Source organism: Salmo salar, chromosome 05, assembly GCF_965601325.2.
Source record: "Salmo salar chromosome 05, fSalSal1, whole genome shotgun sequence".
Lineage (NCBI taxonomy): Eukaryota > Metazoa > Chordata > Actinopteri > Salmoniformes > Salmonidae > Salmo > Salmo salar.
Window position 1 is genome coordinate 94,110,001 of NC_138295.1, and position 15,742 is coordinate 94,125,742.

General features: G+C 45.3%; 1 protein-coding gene across 1 annotated transcript in view; it reads right to left on the reverse strand.

Moving 5' to 3' along the window:
• Positions 1-15,742, reverse strand: part of LOC106606141 (RNA-binding motif, single-stranded-interacting protein 3) — a 112,501-nt gene that overhangs the window by 33,272 nt on the left and 63,487 nt on the right. Inside the window, exons 5-6 of the mRNA XM_082974962.1 lie at positions 9,806-9,912; positions 4,387-4,430 (exon numbers count right to left, since the gene is read on the reverse strand). Of these exons, the coding sequence (XP_082831088.1) occupies positions 4,387-4,430; positions 9,806-9,912 (151 nt within the window). The remainder of the gene's footprint in view (positions 1-4,386; positions 4,431-9,805; positions 9,913-15,742) is intronic.

Here is a 15,742-nt window from a genome sequence, read left to right on the forward strand (position 1 = left end):
CCGCCCGCGCGCTGCTCCGACACCCCATGCCCCTCCCGCGCGCTGCTCCGACACCCCAGCCCCTCCCTCTCTCTTCTCCTACACTCCATCCCCTCCCTCTCTCTTCTCCTACACCCCACCCCATCCCTCTCTCTTCTCCTACACTCCATCCCCTCCCGCTCTCTTCTCCTACACCCCATCCCCTCCCTCTCTCTCTCCTACACCCCACCCCCTCCCACTCTCTTCTCCTACACCCCACCACCCCCTCCCTCTCTCTCCTACACCCCACACCCCAACCCCTCCCTCTCTCTCCTCCTACACTCCAACCCCTCCCCTCACTCTTCTCCTACACCCCACCCCTCCCTCTCTCTCTTCTCCTACACCCCACCCCCTCCCTCTCTCTTCTCCTACACCCCACCCCATCCCCTCCCTCTCTCTTCTCCTACACTCCATCCCCTCCCTCTCTCTTCTCCTACACCCCCATCCCCTCCCTCTCTCTCTTTCTCCTACACCCCATCCCCCCCTCTCTCTTCTCCTACAACCCCATCCCCTCCCTCTCTCTTCTCCTACACCCCACCCCCCTCCCTCTCTCTCTTCTCCTACACCCCCACCCCTCCCTCTCTCTTCTCCTACACCCCATCCCCTCCCTCTCTCTTCTCCTACACTCCATCCCCTCCCTCTCTCTTCTCCTACACTCCATCCCCTCCCTCTCTCTTCTCCTACACTTCATCCCCTCCCTCTCTCTTCTCCTACACCCCATCCCCTCCCTCTCTCTCTCCTACACCCCATCCCCCTCTCTCTTCTCCTACACCCCATCCCCTCCCTCTCTCTTCTCCTACACCCCACCCCCTCCCTCTCTCTTCTCCTACACCCCACCCCTCCCTCTCTCTTCTCCTACACCCCACCCCCTCCCTCTCTCTTCTCCTACACTCCATCCCCTCCCTCTCTCTTCTCCTACACTCCATCCCCCCCTCTCTTCTCCTACACTCCATCCCCTCCCTCTCTCTTCTCCTACACCCCATCCCCTCTCTCTCTCTTCTCCTACACTCCATCCCCTCCCTCTCTCTTCTCCTACACCTCACCCCCTCCCTCTCTCTTCTCCTACACCCCATCCCCTCCCTCTCTCTTCTCCTACACCCCACCCCTCCCTCTCTCTTCTCCTACACTCCATCCCCTCCCTCTCTCTTCTCCTACACCCCATCCCCCCTCTCTCTTCTCCTACACCCCATCCCTCCCTCTCTCTTCTCCTACACCCCATCCCCCCCTCCCTCTCTCTTCTCCTACACTCCATCCCCCCCTCCTCTCTCTTCTCCTACACCCCATCCCCTCCCTCTCTCTTCTCCTACACTCCATCCCCTCCCTCTCTCTTCTCCTACACCCCATCCCCTCCCTCTCTCTTCTCCTACACCCCACCCCCTCCCTCTCTCTTCTCCTACACCCCACCCCTCCCTCTCTCTTCTCCTAAACCCCATCCCCTCCCTCTCTCTTCTCCTACACCCCACCCCCTCCCTCTCTCTTCTCCTACACCCCACCCCCTCCCCTCTCTCTTCTCCTACACCCCACCCCCTCCCTCTCTCTCTCTCCTACACCCCATCCCCTCCCTCTCTCTTCTCCTCACTTCATCCCCTCCCTCTCTCTCACCTCCACTCCATCCCTCTCTCTTCTCCTACACTCCATCCCCTCCCCTCTCTCTTCTCCTACACTCCATCCCCTCCCTCCCTCTTCTCCTACACCCCACCCCCTCCCTCCCTCTCTCTTCTCCTACACCCCACCCCCTCCCCTCTCTTCTCCTCACCCCACCCCCTCCCTCTCTCTTCTCCTACACCCCACCCCTCCCTCTCTCTTCTCCTACACTCCATCCCCTCCCTCTCTCTTCTCCTACACCCCATCCCCCCTCTCTCTTCTCCTACACCCCATCCCCCTCTCTCTTCTCCTACACCCCATCCCCTCCCTCTCTCTTCTCCTACACCCCATCCCCCCTCTCTCTTCTCCTACACCCCATCCCCCCTCTCTCTTCTCCTACACCCCATCCCCTCCCTCTCTCTTCTCCTACACCCCATCCCCTCCCTCTCTCTTCTCCTACACCCCATCCCCTCCCTCTCTCTTCTCCTACACCCCATCCCCCCTCCCTCTCTCTTCTCCTACACCCCATCCCCTCCCTCTCTCTTCTCCTACACCCCATCCCCCCTCCCTCTCTCTTCTCCTACACCCCATCCCCTCCCTCTCTCTTCTCCTACACCCCATCCCCTCCCTCTCTCTTCTCCTACACCCCATCCCCTCCCTCTCTCTTCTCCTACACCCCATCCCCCCCTCCCTCTCTCTTCTCCTACACCCCATCCCCTCCCTCTCTCTTCTCCTACACACCATCCCCTCCCTCTCTCTTCTCCTACACTCCATCCCCTCCCTCTCTCTTCTCCTACACCCCACCCATCCCCCCTCTCTCTTCTCCTACACCCCATCCCCCCTCTCTCTTCTCCTACACCCCATCCCCTCCCTCTCTCTTCTCCTACACCCCACCCCCTCCCTCTCTCTTCTCCTACACCCCATCCCCTCCCTCTCTCTTCTCCTACACCCCATCCCCTCCCTCTCTCTTCTCCTACACTCCATCCCCTCCCTCTCTCTTCTCCTACACCCCATCCCCTCCCTCTCTCTTCTCCTACACTCCATCCCCTCCCTCTCTCTTCTCCTACACTCCATCCCCTCCCTCTCTCTTCTCCTACACCCCATCCCCTCCCTCTCTCTTCTCCTACACCCCACCCCCTCCCTCTCTCTTCTCCTACACCCCACCCCCTCCCTCTCTCTTCTCCTACACCCCATCCCCTCCCTCTCTCTTCTCCTACACCCCATCCCCCTCCCTCTCTCTTCTCCTACACCCCATCCCCTCCCTCTCTCTTCTCCTACACCCCACCCCCTCCCTCTCTCTTCTCCTACACCCCACCCCCTCCCTCTCTCTTCTCCTACACCCCATCCCCCCTCTCTCTTCTCCTACACCCCATCCCCCCTCTCTCTTCTCCTACACTCCATCCCCTCCCTCTCTCTTCTCCTACACCCCACCCCCTCCCTCTCTCTTCTCCTACACCCCACCCCCTCCCTCTCTCTTCTCCTACACCCCACCCCCTCCCTCTCTCTTCTCCTACACTCCATCCCCTCCCTCTCTCTTCTCCTACACCCCATCCCCCCTCTCTCTTCTCCTACACCCCATCCCTCCCTCTCTCTTCTCCTACACCCCATCCCCTCCCTCTCTCTTCTCCTACACCCCATCCCCCCTCTCTCTTCTCCTACACCCCATCCCCCCTCTCTCTTCTCCTACACCCCACCCCATCCCCCCTCTCTCTTCTCCTACACCCCATCCCCTCCCTCTCTCTTCTCCTACACCCCCTCCCTCCCTCTCTCTTCTCCTACACCCCATCCCCCCTCTCTCTTCTCCTACACTCCACCCCCTCCCTCTCTCTTCTCCTACACCCCATCCCCTCCCTCTCTCTTCTCCTACACTCCATCCCCTCCCTCTCTCTTCTCCTACACTCCATCCCCTCCCTCTCTCTTCTCCTACACTCCATCCCTCGCTTTCTTCTCCTCTAATTAGTGGATTTAGCGTTTCATACTAATTTAATTTAATAGTCTCTCTGGAACTCTGTTTTATAACCTTGAAGAGGTTAAGGACAATACAGAGGTTAAATAAACACCAGACAGACAGACAGACAGACAGAGAGACAGACAGACAGACAGACAGACAGACAGACAGACAGACAGACAGACAGACAGACAGACAGACAGACAGACAGACAGACAGACAGACAGACAGACAGACAGACAGACAGACAGATTGGGAGAGAGAGAGAGTAAGGATGAGAGAGAGAGATAAATGGAGGGAGAGAGATAAAGAGAGAGAGATAAAGAGAGAGATAAAAAGAGAGATAGAGAACCAGAGAGAGAGATAAATGGATTGGGAGAGAGAGAGATTCCCAGGAGAGATTGTGGATCACAGTCAGACAGGCAGTTCTGCTGGCAGCCCCGGCAGGAAAACAGAGCTGGGTTGTGTCCCAAATGGCACCCTATTCCCTATGGGCCCTGGTCAAATGTAGTGCACTATAACATAATTGGGTGCCATTTGGGACACATGCCAGGTATACAGACTAGCAGAGGGATGTGATTTCCCTTAACCATGCACATCTCATTCAGCATGGGAACAGAACGCTGATCTGATGAAAGTCTTACAGCTGCAGTGTAACTGACACAGACATCCACTTCCTGTCTGTTTAGACTGTGACAGAGTGTATGAGGAGGACACTGATGTAGACGTGTGAAACTGTGTGAATGTTTTGGGGGGGGGGGGGGGGACCAGGAGCATTTCAAAACATGGAGGAGAAATATAAGTGACAAACAAGTTAAACAACAGGAAGTTCTTACCCATTATGCATTGCAGTGGGATCATATGTCAACGTCATGCCACTCTGAAAGGAAAGAGAAACAGTTATTGATAGTTCATCCAAAAAACAAACAAAGGACTGTGAGAACCATTAATACAGAACAATAGATTGTCACTATGTGTCTCCCACACATTGATGTATGACCGCTGAGAGCTCTACTGTTGTGACAACACAGCTGTTGATCTGATACTGCAGGAGCTGTATGGTATTTATAGAGTTACAGGAGCTGTATGGTATTTATAGAGTTACAGGAGCTGTATGGTATTTACAGAGTTACAGGAGCTGTATGGTATTTACAGAGTTACAGGAGCTGTATGGTATTTACAGAGTTACAGGAGCTGTATGGTATTTATAGAGTTACAGGAGCTGTATGGTATTTACAGAGTTACAGGAGCTGTATGGTATTTATAGAGTTACAGGAGCTGTATGGTATTTACAGAGTTACAGGAGCTGTATGGTATTTACAGAGTTACAGGAGCTGTATGGTATTTATAGAGTTACAGGAGCTGTATGGTATTTACAGAGTTACAGGAGCTGTATGGTATTTATAGAGTTACAGGAGCTGTATGGTATTTACAGAGTTACAGGAGCTGTATGGTATTTACAGAGTTACAGGAGCTGTATGGTATTTACAGAGTTACAGGAGCTGTATGGTATTTACAGAGTTACAGGAGCTGTATGGTATTTACAGAGTTACAGGAGCTGTATGGTATTTATAGAGTTACAGGAGCTGCATGGTATTTATAGAGTTACAGGAGCTGTATGGTATTTATAGAGTTACAGGAGCTGTATGGTATTTACAGAGTTACAGAAGCTGTATGGTATTTATAGAGTTACAGGAGCTGTATGGTATTTACAGAGTTACAGGAGCTGTATGGTATTTATAGAGTTACAGGAGCTGTATGGTATTTACAGAGTTACAGGAGCTGTATGGTATTTACAGAGTTACAGGAGTTGTATCTCATGTTGACAACACTAAGCTGGCTAAATGAATGAACACTGACTCATATTGTTTTGTCCTCTATTGGATGGGGGGGCAGAGGGAGAATTCCCTGGCTGGTACGTCATGCCAGCCTGGTACTGCCCAGAGAGGAGGAGGAGGAGGAGGAGGAGGAGGAGGGCCAGGCACATTGGGGTAAGGAGAGGAGAAGGTAGAGACAGAGAACTTCAACATGAACAGACTGCAGCTTTGCATCCTGTTATTGTTGTGGATGCTGTTGTTTCATCTTTCACATTGTTGCAGTGTGTTGCACCTCATTTGAATCGGAGCAAAGAGGATGCTGATAAATGTTGAAAGAGTGTGATGGTATGGTTATGATAAGGTTACGGTAGGGTTATGATAAGGTTATGGTATGGTTATGATAAGGTTACGGTAGGGTTATGATAAGGTTATGGTATGGTTATGATAAGGTTACGGTAGGGTTATGATAAGGTTATGGTATGTTATGATAAGGTTACGGTAGGGTTATGATAAGGTTATGGTATGGTTATGATAAGGTTATGGTATGGTTATGATAAGGTTATGGTAGGTTTATGATAAGGTTATGGTATGGTTATGATAAGGTTACGGTAGGGTTATGATAAGGTTATGGTATGGTTATGATAAGGTTACGGTAGGGTTATGATAAGGTTATGGTATGGTTATGATAAGGTTATGGTAGGGTTATGATAAGGTTATGGTATGGTTATGGTTACCTACAAAGCATTACATGGGCTTGCTCCTACCTATCTTTCCGATTTGGTCCTGCCGTACATACCTACACGTACGCTACGGTCACAAGACGCAGGCCTCCTAATTGTCCCTAGAATTTCTAAGCAAACGGCTGGAGGTAGGGCTTTCTCCTATAGAGCTCCATTTTTATGGAATGGTCTGCCTACCAATGTGAGAGACGCAGACTCAGTCTCAACCTTTAAGTCTTTACTGAAGACTTATCTCTTCAGTAGGTCCTATGATTAAGTATAGTCTGGCCCAGGAGTGTGAAGGTGAACGGAAAGGCTGGAGCAACGAACCGCCCTTGCTGTCTCTGCCTTGCCGGTTCCCCTCTTTCCACTGGGATTCTCTGCCTCTAACCCTTTTACAGGGGCTGAGTCACTGGCCTACTGGTGTTCTTCCATGCCGTCCATGGGAGGGGTGCGTCACTTGAGTGGGTTGAGTCACTGACGTGGTCTTCCTGTCTGGGTTGGCCCCCCCCCCCTTGGGTTGTGCCATGGCGGAGATCGTTGTGGGCTATACTCGGCCTTGTCTTAGGACGGTAAGTTGGTGGTTGGAGACATCCCTCTAGTGGTGTGGGGGCTGTGCTTTGGCAAAGTGGGTGGGGTTATATCCTGCCTGTTTGGCCCTGTCCAGGGGTATCATCGGATGGGGCCACAGTGTCTTCTGATCCCTCCTGTCTCAGCCTCCAGTATTTATGCTGCAGTAGTTTATGTGTCGGGGGGCTAGGGTCAGTCTGTTACATCTGGAGTATTTCTCTTGTCTTATCCGGTGTCCTGTGTGTATTTAAACATGCTCTCTCTAATTCTCTCTTTCCCTCTTTCTGTCTTTCTCTCGGAGGACCTGAGCCCTAGGACCATGCCTCAGGACTACCTGGTATGATGACTCCTTGCTGTCCCCAGTCCACCTGGCCGTGCTGCTGCTCCAGTTTCAACTGTTCTGCCTGCGGCTATGGAACCCTGACCTGTTCACCGGACGTGCTTGTTGCACCCTCGACAACTACTATGATTATTATTATTTGACCATGCTGGTCATTTATGAACATTTTAACATTTTAACATCTTGACCATGTTCTGTTATAATATCCACCCTGCACAGCCAGAAGAGGACTGGCCACCCCTCATAGCCTGGTTCCTCTCTAGGTTTCTTCCTAGGTTTTTGGCCTTTCTAGGGAGTTTTTCCTAGGGAGTTTTTCCTAGCCACTGTACTTCTTTCACATGCTTTGCTTGCTGTTTGGGGTTTTAGGCTGGGTTTCTGTACAGCACTTTGAGAATATCAGCTGATGTACGAAGGGCTATATAAATACATTTGATTTGATTTGATTTGATTTGATGGTAAGGTTATGGTATGGTTATGATAAGGTTATGGTAGGGTTATGATAAGGTTATGGTATGGGTATGATAAGGTTATGGTATGGTTATGATAAGGTTATGGTATGGTTATGATAAGGTTATGGTATGGGTATGATAAGGTTATGGTAGGGTTATGATAAGGTTATGGTATGGGTATGATAAGGTTATGGTATGGTTATGATAAGGTTATGGTATGGTTATGATAAGGTTATGGAATGGGTATGATAAGGTTATGGTAGGGTTATGATAAGGTTATGGTATGATAAGGTTATGGTATGGGTATGATAAGGTTATGGTATGGTTATGATAAGGTTATGGTATGGGTATGATAAGGTTATGGTATGGTTATGATAAGGTTATGGTATGGGTATGATAAGGTTATGGTATGGGTATGATAAGGTTATGGTATGGGTATGATAAGGTTATGGTATGGGTATGATAAGGTTGCATTTCACCTCTCCATCTCTGGTCCATGGTTATGGTATGGTTATGATAAGGTTATGGTATGGGTATGATAAGGTTGCATTTCACCTCTCCATCTCTGGTCCATGGTTATGGTATGGTTATGGTATGGGTATGATAAGGTTATGGTATGGGTATGATAAGGTTGCATTTCACCTCTCCATCTCTGGTCCATGGTTATGGTATGGTTATGGTATGGGTATGATAAGGTTATGGTATGGGTATGATAAGGTTGCATTTCACCTCTCCATCTCTGGTCCATGGTTATGGTATGGTTATGGTATGGGTATGATAAGGTTATGGTATGGGTATGATAAGGTTGCATTTCACCTCTCCATCTCTGGTCCATGGTTATGGTATGGTTATGGTATGGGTATGATAAGGTTATGGTATGGGTATGATAAGGTTATGGTATGGGTATGATAAGGTTGCATTTCACCTCTCCATCTCTGGTCCATGGTTATGGTATGGGTATGATAAGGTTATGGTATGGGTATGATAAGGTTGCATTTCACCTCTCCATCTCTGGTCCATGGTTATGGTATGGTTATGGTATGGGTATGATAAGGTTATGGTATGGGTATGATAAGGTTGCATTTCACCTCTCCATCTCTGGTCCATGGTTATGGTATGGTTATGGTATGGGTATGATAAGGTTGCATTTCACCTCTCCATCTCTGGTCCATGGTTATGGTATGGTTATGGTATGGGTATGATAAGGTTATGGTATGGGTATGATAAGGTTGCATTTCACCTCTCCATCTCTGGTCCATGGTTATGGTATGGTTATGGTATGGGTATGATAAGGTTATGGTATGGGTATGATAAGGTTGCATTTCACCTCTCCATCTCTGGTCCATGGTTATGGTATGGTTATGGTATGGGTATGATAAGGTTATGGTATGGGTATGATAAGGTTGCATTTCACCTCTCCATCTCTGGTCCATGGTTATGGTATGGTTATGGTATGGGTATGATAAGGTTGCATTTCACCTCTCCATCTCTGGTCCATGGTTATGGTATGGTTATGGTATGGGTATGATAAGGTTATGGTATGGGTATGATAGGGTTGCATTTCACCTCTCCATCTCTGGTCCATGGTTATGGTATGGTTATGGTATGGGTATGATAAGGTTATGGTATGGGTATGATAAGGTTGCATTTCACCTCTCCATCTCTGGTCCATGGTTATGGTATGGGTATGATAAGGTTATGGTATGGTTATGATAAGGTTGCATTTCACCTCTCCATCTCTGGTCCATGGTTATGGTATGGTTATGGTATGGGTATGATAAGGTTATGGTATGGGTATGATAAGGTTGCATTTCACCTCTCCATCTCTGGTCCATGGTTATGGTATGGTTATGGTATGGGTATGATAAGGTTATGGTATGGTTATGATAAGGTTGCATTTCACCTCTCCATCTCTGGTCCATGGTTATGGTATGGTTATGGTATGGGTATGATAAGGTTATGGTATGGGTATGATAAGGTTGCATGTCACCTCTCCATCTCTGGTCCATGGTTATGGTATGGTTATGGTATGGGTATGATAAGGTTATGGTATGGGTATGATAAGGTTGCATTTCACCTCTCCATCTCTGGTCCATGGTTATGGTATGGTTATGGTATGGGTATGATAAGGTTATGGTATGGGTATGATAAGGTTGCATTTCACCTCTCCATCTCTGGTCCATGGTTATGGTATGGTTATGGTATGGGTATGATAAGGTTATGGTATGGGTATGATAAGGTTGCATTTCACCTCTCCATCTCTGGTCCATGGTTATGGTATGGTTATGGTATGGGTATGATAAGGTTATGGTATGGGTATGATAAGGTTATGGTATGGGTATGATAAGGTTGCATTTCACCTCTCCATCTCTGGTCCATGGTTGTCCGTTTTGGGGGTACTTGTTCTGGTTCAGCCTCTTCTTCTGTCCTCCATCTGCAAACTTACAGAGTAGGGGTTCTACAGGAGCTGTTAGAGAGAGAGAGAGAGGGAGAGAGAGAGGGAGAGAGACAGAGGGAGACAGAGAGAGAGACAGAGGGAGACAGAGACAGAGAGAGAGAGAGAGAGAGAGACAGAGAGAGAGAGAGACAGAGAGAGAGAGAGAGAGAGAGAGAGAGAGAGAGAGAGAGAGAGAGAGAGAGAGAGAGAGAGAGAGAGAGAGTTAAGAACCAGTCATCCAGCGTACAACCTGAGAAGAAAGAAAGAGTTGCTTCCCCAGCTCCCTCTAAAACACTAGCAATCGTTCAACCAACTGAAGTTGTAGCAGAACCTTGGGGGAACCCTGTAGAACCCTGGCCATGGGTTCTCCATCCACATGACCATCTGAAGCCAGTCTTCTCGTTCATGTCAGGTAAATGGTGAGCCGTTTAACAACCCAAACCTGACACCAAAGCTTAACATAATTAACTCAGCCTGACCTCCAGGCTCCAACAGCTAATACAACTCTACAATGGGACCTTTTCATTTTCTATGTGAGGACAAATTAACTTTCGGTACCCAGACAGAAAGAGAAAATGTGGATGGGGAAAAAAGACTGTGTGTGACCTTTCTCACAATAGTTAATTTGACTGAGATTTCCACGTGGAACTTATGTTCCATATGACCTCTGACCTTCAGCAGAGATGACTCTTGAACCTTAATATACAGTGCGTTTGGAAAGCATTCAGACCCCTTCCCCTTTAACACATTTTGTTACGTTACAGCCTTATTAGGCAGGCAGTCTAGTGGTTAGAGCGTTGGACTTGTAACCGAAAAGTTGCAAGATCGAATCCGCGAGCTGACAAGGTAAAAATCTGTAGTTCTGCCCCTGAACAAGGCAGTTCCTAGGCTGTCACTGAAAATAATAATTTGTTTTTAACTGACCTGCCTAGTTAAAGAAAAGTAAAGAAATGTAAATTCTAAAATAAAATTACTTTAAAAAAATCCTCATCAATCTACATACAACACCCCATAATGACTCAATACCCCATAACGACTCAATACCACACAATGACTCAATATGACACAATACCCCATAATGACTTAATACTCAATAATGACACAATACCCCATAATGACACAACAATACCCCATAATGACACAATACCCCATAATGACTTAATACTCAATGACACAATACCACATAATGACTCAATACCCCATAATGACACAATACCCCATAACGACTCAATACCCCATAATGACACAACACCCCATAATGACACAACACCCCATAACGACTCAATACCCCATAATGACACAATACCCCATAATGACACAATACCCCACAATGACACAATACCCCATAATGACACAATACCCCATAATGCCTTAATACTCAATGACACAATACCACATAATGACTCAATACCCCATAATGACTCAATACCCCATAATGACACAATACCCCATAATGCCTTAATACTCAATGACACAATACCACATAATGACTCAATACCCCATAATGACTCAATACTCAATAATGACTCAATACCCCATAATGACTCAATACCCCATAACGACTCAATACCCCACAATTACTCAATATGACACAATACCCCATAATGACTTAATACTTAATAATGACACAATACCCCATAATGACTTAATACTCAATAATGACACAAAACCCCATAATGACTCAACACCCCATAATGACTCAACACCCCATAATGACTCAATACCCCACAATGACTCAATATGACACAATACCCCATAATGACTTAATACTTAATAATGACACAATACCCCATAATGACTTAATACTCAATAATGACACAAAACCCCATAATGACTCAACACCCCATAATGACTCAATACCCCATAATGACTCAATATGACACAATACCCCATAAAGACTCAATACCCCATAATGACTCAATAACCCATAATGACTCAATACCCCATAATGACTCAATACCCCATAATGACTCAATACCCCATAATGACTCAATATGACACAATACCCCATAAAGACTCAATATGACACAATACCCCATAATGACTCAATACCCCATAATGACTCAATAACCCATAATGACACAATACCCCATAATGACTCAATACTCCATAATGACAAAACACCCCATAATGAATACTCCATAATGACACAATACCCCATAATGACACAATACCCCATAATGACTCAATACCCCATAATGACTCAATACCCCATAATGACTCAATACCCCATAACGACACAATACCCCATAATGACTCAATACCCCATAATGACTCAATACTCAATAATGACACAATACCCCATAATGACTCAATACCCCATATTGACTCAATACCCCATAATGACAAAATACTCCACAATGACTCAATACCCCACAATGACACAATACCCCATAATGACACAATACCATATAATGACACAATACCTCAATGACTCAACACTCCATAATGACACAATACCCCACAATGACTCAATACCCCATAATGCCTCAACACTCCATAATGACACAATACCCCACAATACCCCATAATGACTCAATACTCCATAATGACAAAATACCCCATAATGACAAAATACTCCATAATGACTCAATACCCCACAATGACTCAATACCCCATAACTCAATACCCCACAATTACACAATACTCCATAATTACACAATACTCCATAATGACACAATACCCCATAATGACATAATACCCCACAGTGACTCACTACTCCATATTGACACAACACCCCATAAGACTCAATACCCCATAATGACTCAATACTCCATAATGACACAACACATCATAATGACTCAATACCCCACAATGACACAATACCCCATAATAACAAAATACTCCACAATGACTCAATACTCCACAATGACTCAATACCCCACAATGACTCAATACACCATAATGACACAATACACCACAATGACTCAATACCCCATAATGACTCAATACCCCATAATGACTCAATACCCCATAATGACTCAATACCCCATAATGACTCAATACCCCACAATGACTCAATACCCTGTAGTTACAAAGCGAAAACAGGTTTTTAGAAATGTTTGCACATTTATTAAAATTAGAAAACATAAATACCTTATTTACATAATTATTCAGCCCCTTTTACATGAGATTTGAAAATTGGTGCATCCTGTTTCCATTGATCATCCTTGAGATGTTTCTACAACTTGATTGGAGTCCACCTGTGGTAAATCAATTGATTGGACGTGATTTGGAAAGGCACACACCTGTCTATATAAGGTCCCACAGTTGACAGTGCATGTCAGAGCAAAAACCAAGCCATGAGGTTGAAGGAATTGTCCATAGAGCTCCAAGACAGGATTGTGTCGAAGCACAGATCTGGGGAAGGGTACCAAAAAATGTCCGCAGCATTGAAGGTCACCAAGAACACAGTGGCCTCCATCAATCTTAAATGGAAGAAGTTTGGAACCACCAAGACTCTTCCTAGAGCTCGCCGCCCAGCCAAACTGAGTAATCAGGGAGGTGACCAAGAACCCGATGGTCACTCTGACAGAGCTCCAGAGTTCCTCTGTGGAGATGGGAGAACCTTCCAGGAGGACAACCATCTCTGCAGCACTCCACCAATCAGACCTTTATAGTAGAGTGGCCATGACAGCCCGCTTGTATTCTCTGGTCTGATGAAATCAAGATTCAACTCTTTGGCCTGAATGCCAAGTGTCAAGTCTGGAGGAAACCTGGCACCATCCCCACGGTGAACGATAGTAGTGGCATCATCATGCTGTGGGGATGTTTTTCAACGGCAGGCATTGGGAGGCTAGTCAGGATCAAGGCAAACATGAACAGAGCAAAGTACAGAGAGATCCTTGATGAAAACCTGCTCCAGAGTGCACAGGACCTCAGACTGGGGCGAAGGTTCACCTTCCAACAGGCAGCGACCTTAAGCACACAGCCAAGACAATGCAGGAGTGGCTTCGGAACAAGTCTCTGAATGCCCTTGAGTCGGCCAGCCTGGACTTGAACCCGATCGAACATCTCTGGAGAGACCTGAAAATAGCTGTGCAGCGACACTCCCCATCCAACCTGACAGAGCTTGAGAGGATCTGCAGAGAAGAATGGGAGAAACTCCCCAAATAGAGGTGTGCCAAGCTTGTAGAGTCATACTCAAGGAATACTTATGTAAATGTAATATTTCCGTTTTTTATTTTTAAATTAGCAAACATTTCTAAAGAACAGTTTTTGCTTTGTCATGAAGGGGTATTTTGTGTAGATTTATGAGGGGGAAAAAAACTATTTAATCCATTTCAGAATGAGGCTGTAACGTAGCAAAATGTGGAAAAAGTGAAGGAGCCTAAATACTTTCCAAATGCACTGTACAGTATGTGTGTATTGTCTTCAACACATGTACTATATATACTAGACATGTACTATATATACTAGACATGTACTATATGTACTATATATGTACAATATGAAATAGATATGTACTATATGAACAAGATACGTACTAGATATGTACTATGTACTAGATATGTACTATGTACTAGATATGTACTATATGTACTAGACATGTAGTATATGTGCTAGATATGCACTATATGTACTAGACATGTACTATATATACTAGACATGTACTATATGTACTAGATATATACTATATGTACAATATGAAATAGATATGTACTATATGAACAAGATACGTACTAGATATGTACTATGTACTAGATATGTACTATATGTACTAGACATGAACTATATGTACTAGATATGTACTATATGTTCTAGATGTGTACTATGTACTAGATATGTACTATTGATAAGAGAATTATCTAATAAAGGTAAATGAATCAATAATCCATTATTAATTAGTAGTTATGTAGCATGGGTAATGAATAATTAAAGTACTGAATGTTAGTTCCATAAGGTCTAGTAGAGGCCCGGAAGGGAGAGAAATGTGTGTGTGTGATTAGTGGGCCTAAGGGAACCGTAGACATGTGTGTGTGTAGAGACAGGGAGTAGCCTTCAAGGTTCTCCTAATCTCGGGGGGAAAGGAACAGACAGCGCTGGATAGTGATTAACAGTGGTGGGAAGTCAAGGGAGAGATACTGTTCACCTACTGTTTGTGTGTATGTGTGTGCGTAGGTTATCTACTGTTGGTGTGGAGGTGTGTGCGTAAGCGGAGAGAGAGGATAAAATGAACATCTTTGTTAATGTTGGGCAGAACGTTCTCTGAATAAACCGTACGAACATTTTGCAGAAAGCTGAGTCCTTGCCTAATTATTAACCCCATTGTCTTACAAACCTTGGGAATTAGTCAAGGCTTATTGATTGTTAATTTTTATCATTGGATAGAAAAATTCCTTTGACAACTATATGAACTAGATATGTACAATATATGTACTAGATATGTACTATGTACTAGATATGTACTATATGTACTAGATATGAACTATATGTACTATGTACTAGATATGTCCTATATGTAATAGATATGTACGATATGAACTATATGAAGTAGATATGTAATATATGAACTAGATATGTACTATGTACTAGATATGTACTATATGTACTAGACATGTACTACATGTACTAGATATGTACTATATGTACTAGACATATACTACATGTACTAGATATGTACTATATGTACTAGATATGTACTAGACATGTACTATATGTACTGGACATGTACTATATGCACTAGATATGTACTATATGTTCTGTATGTACTAGACATGTACTATATGTACTACATAGACTAGATATGTACTATATGTTCTATATGTACTTGATATATACTACATGTACTAGATATGTACTATATGTACTAGACAAGTACTATATGTACTGGACATGTACTATATGTACTGGACATGTA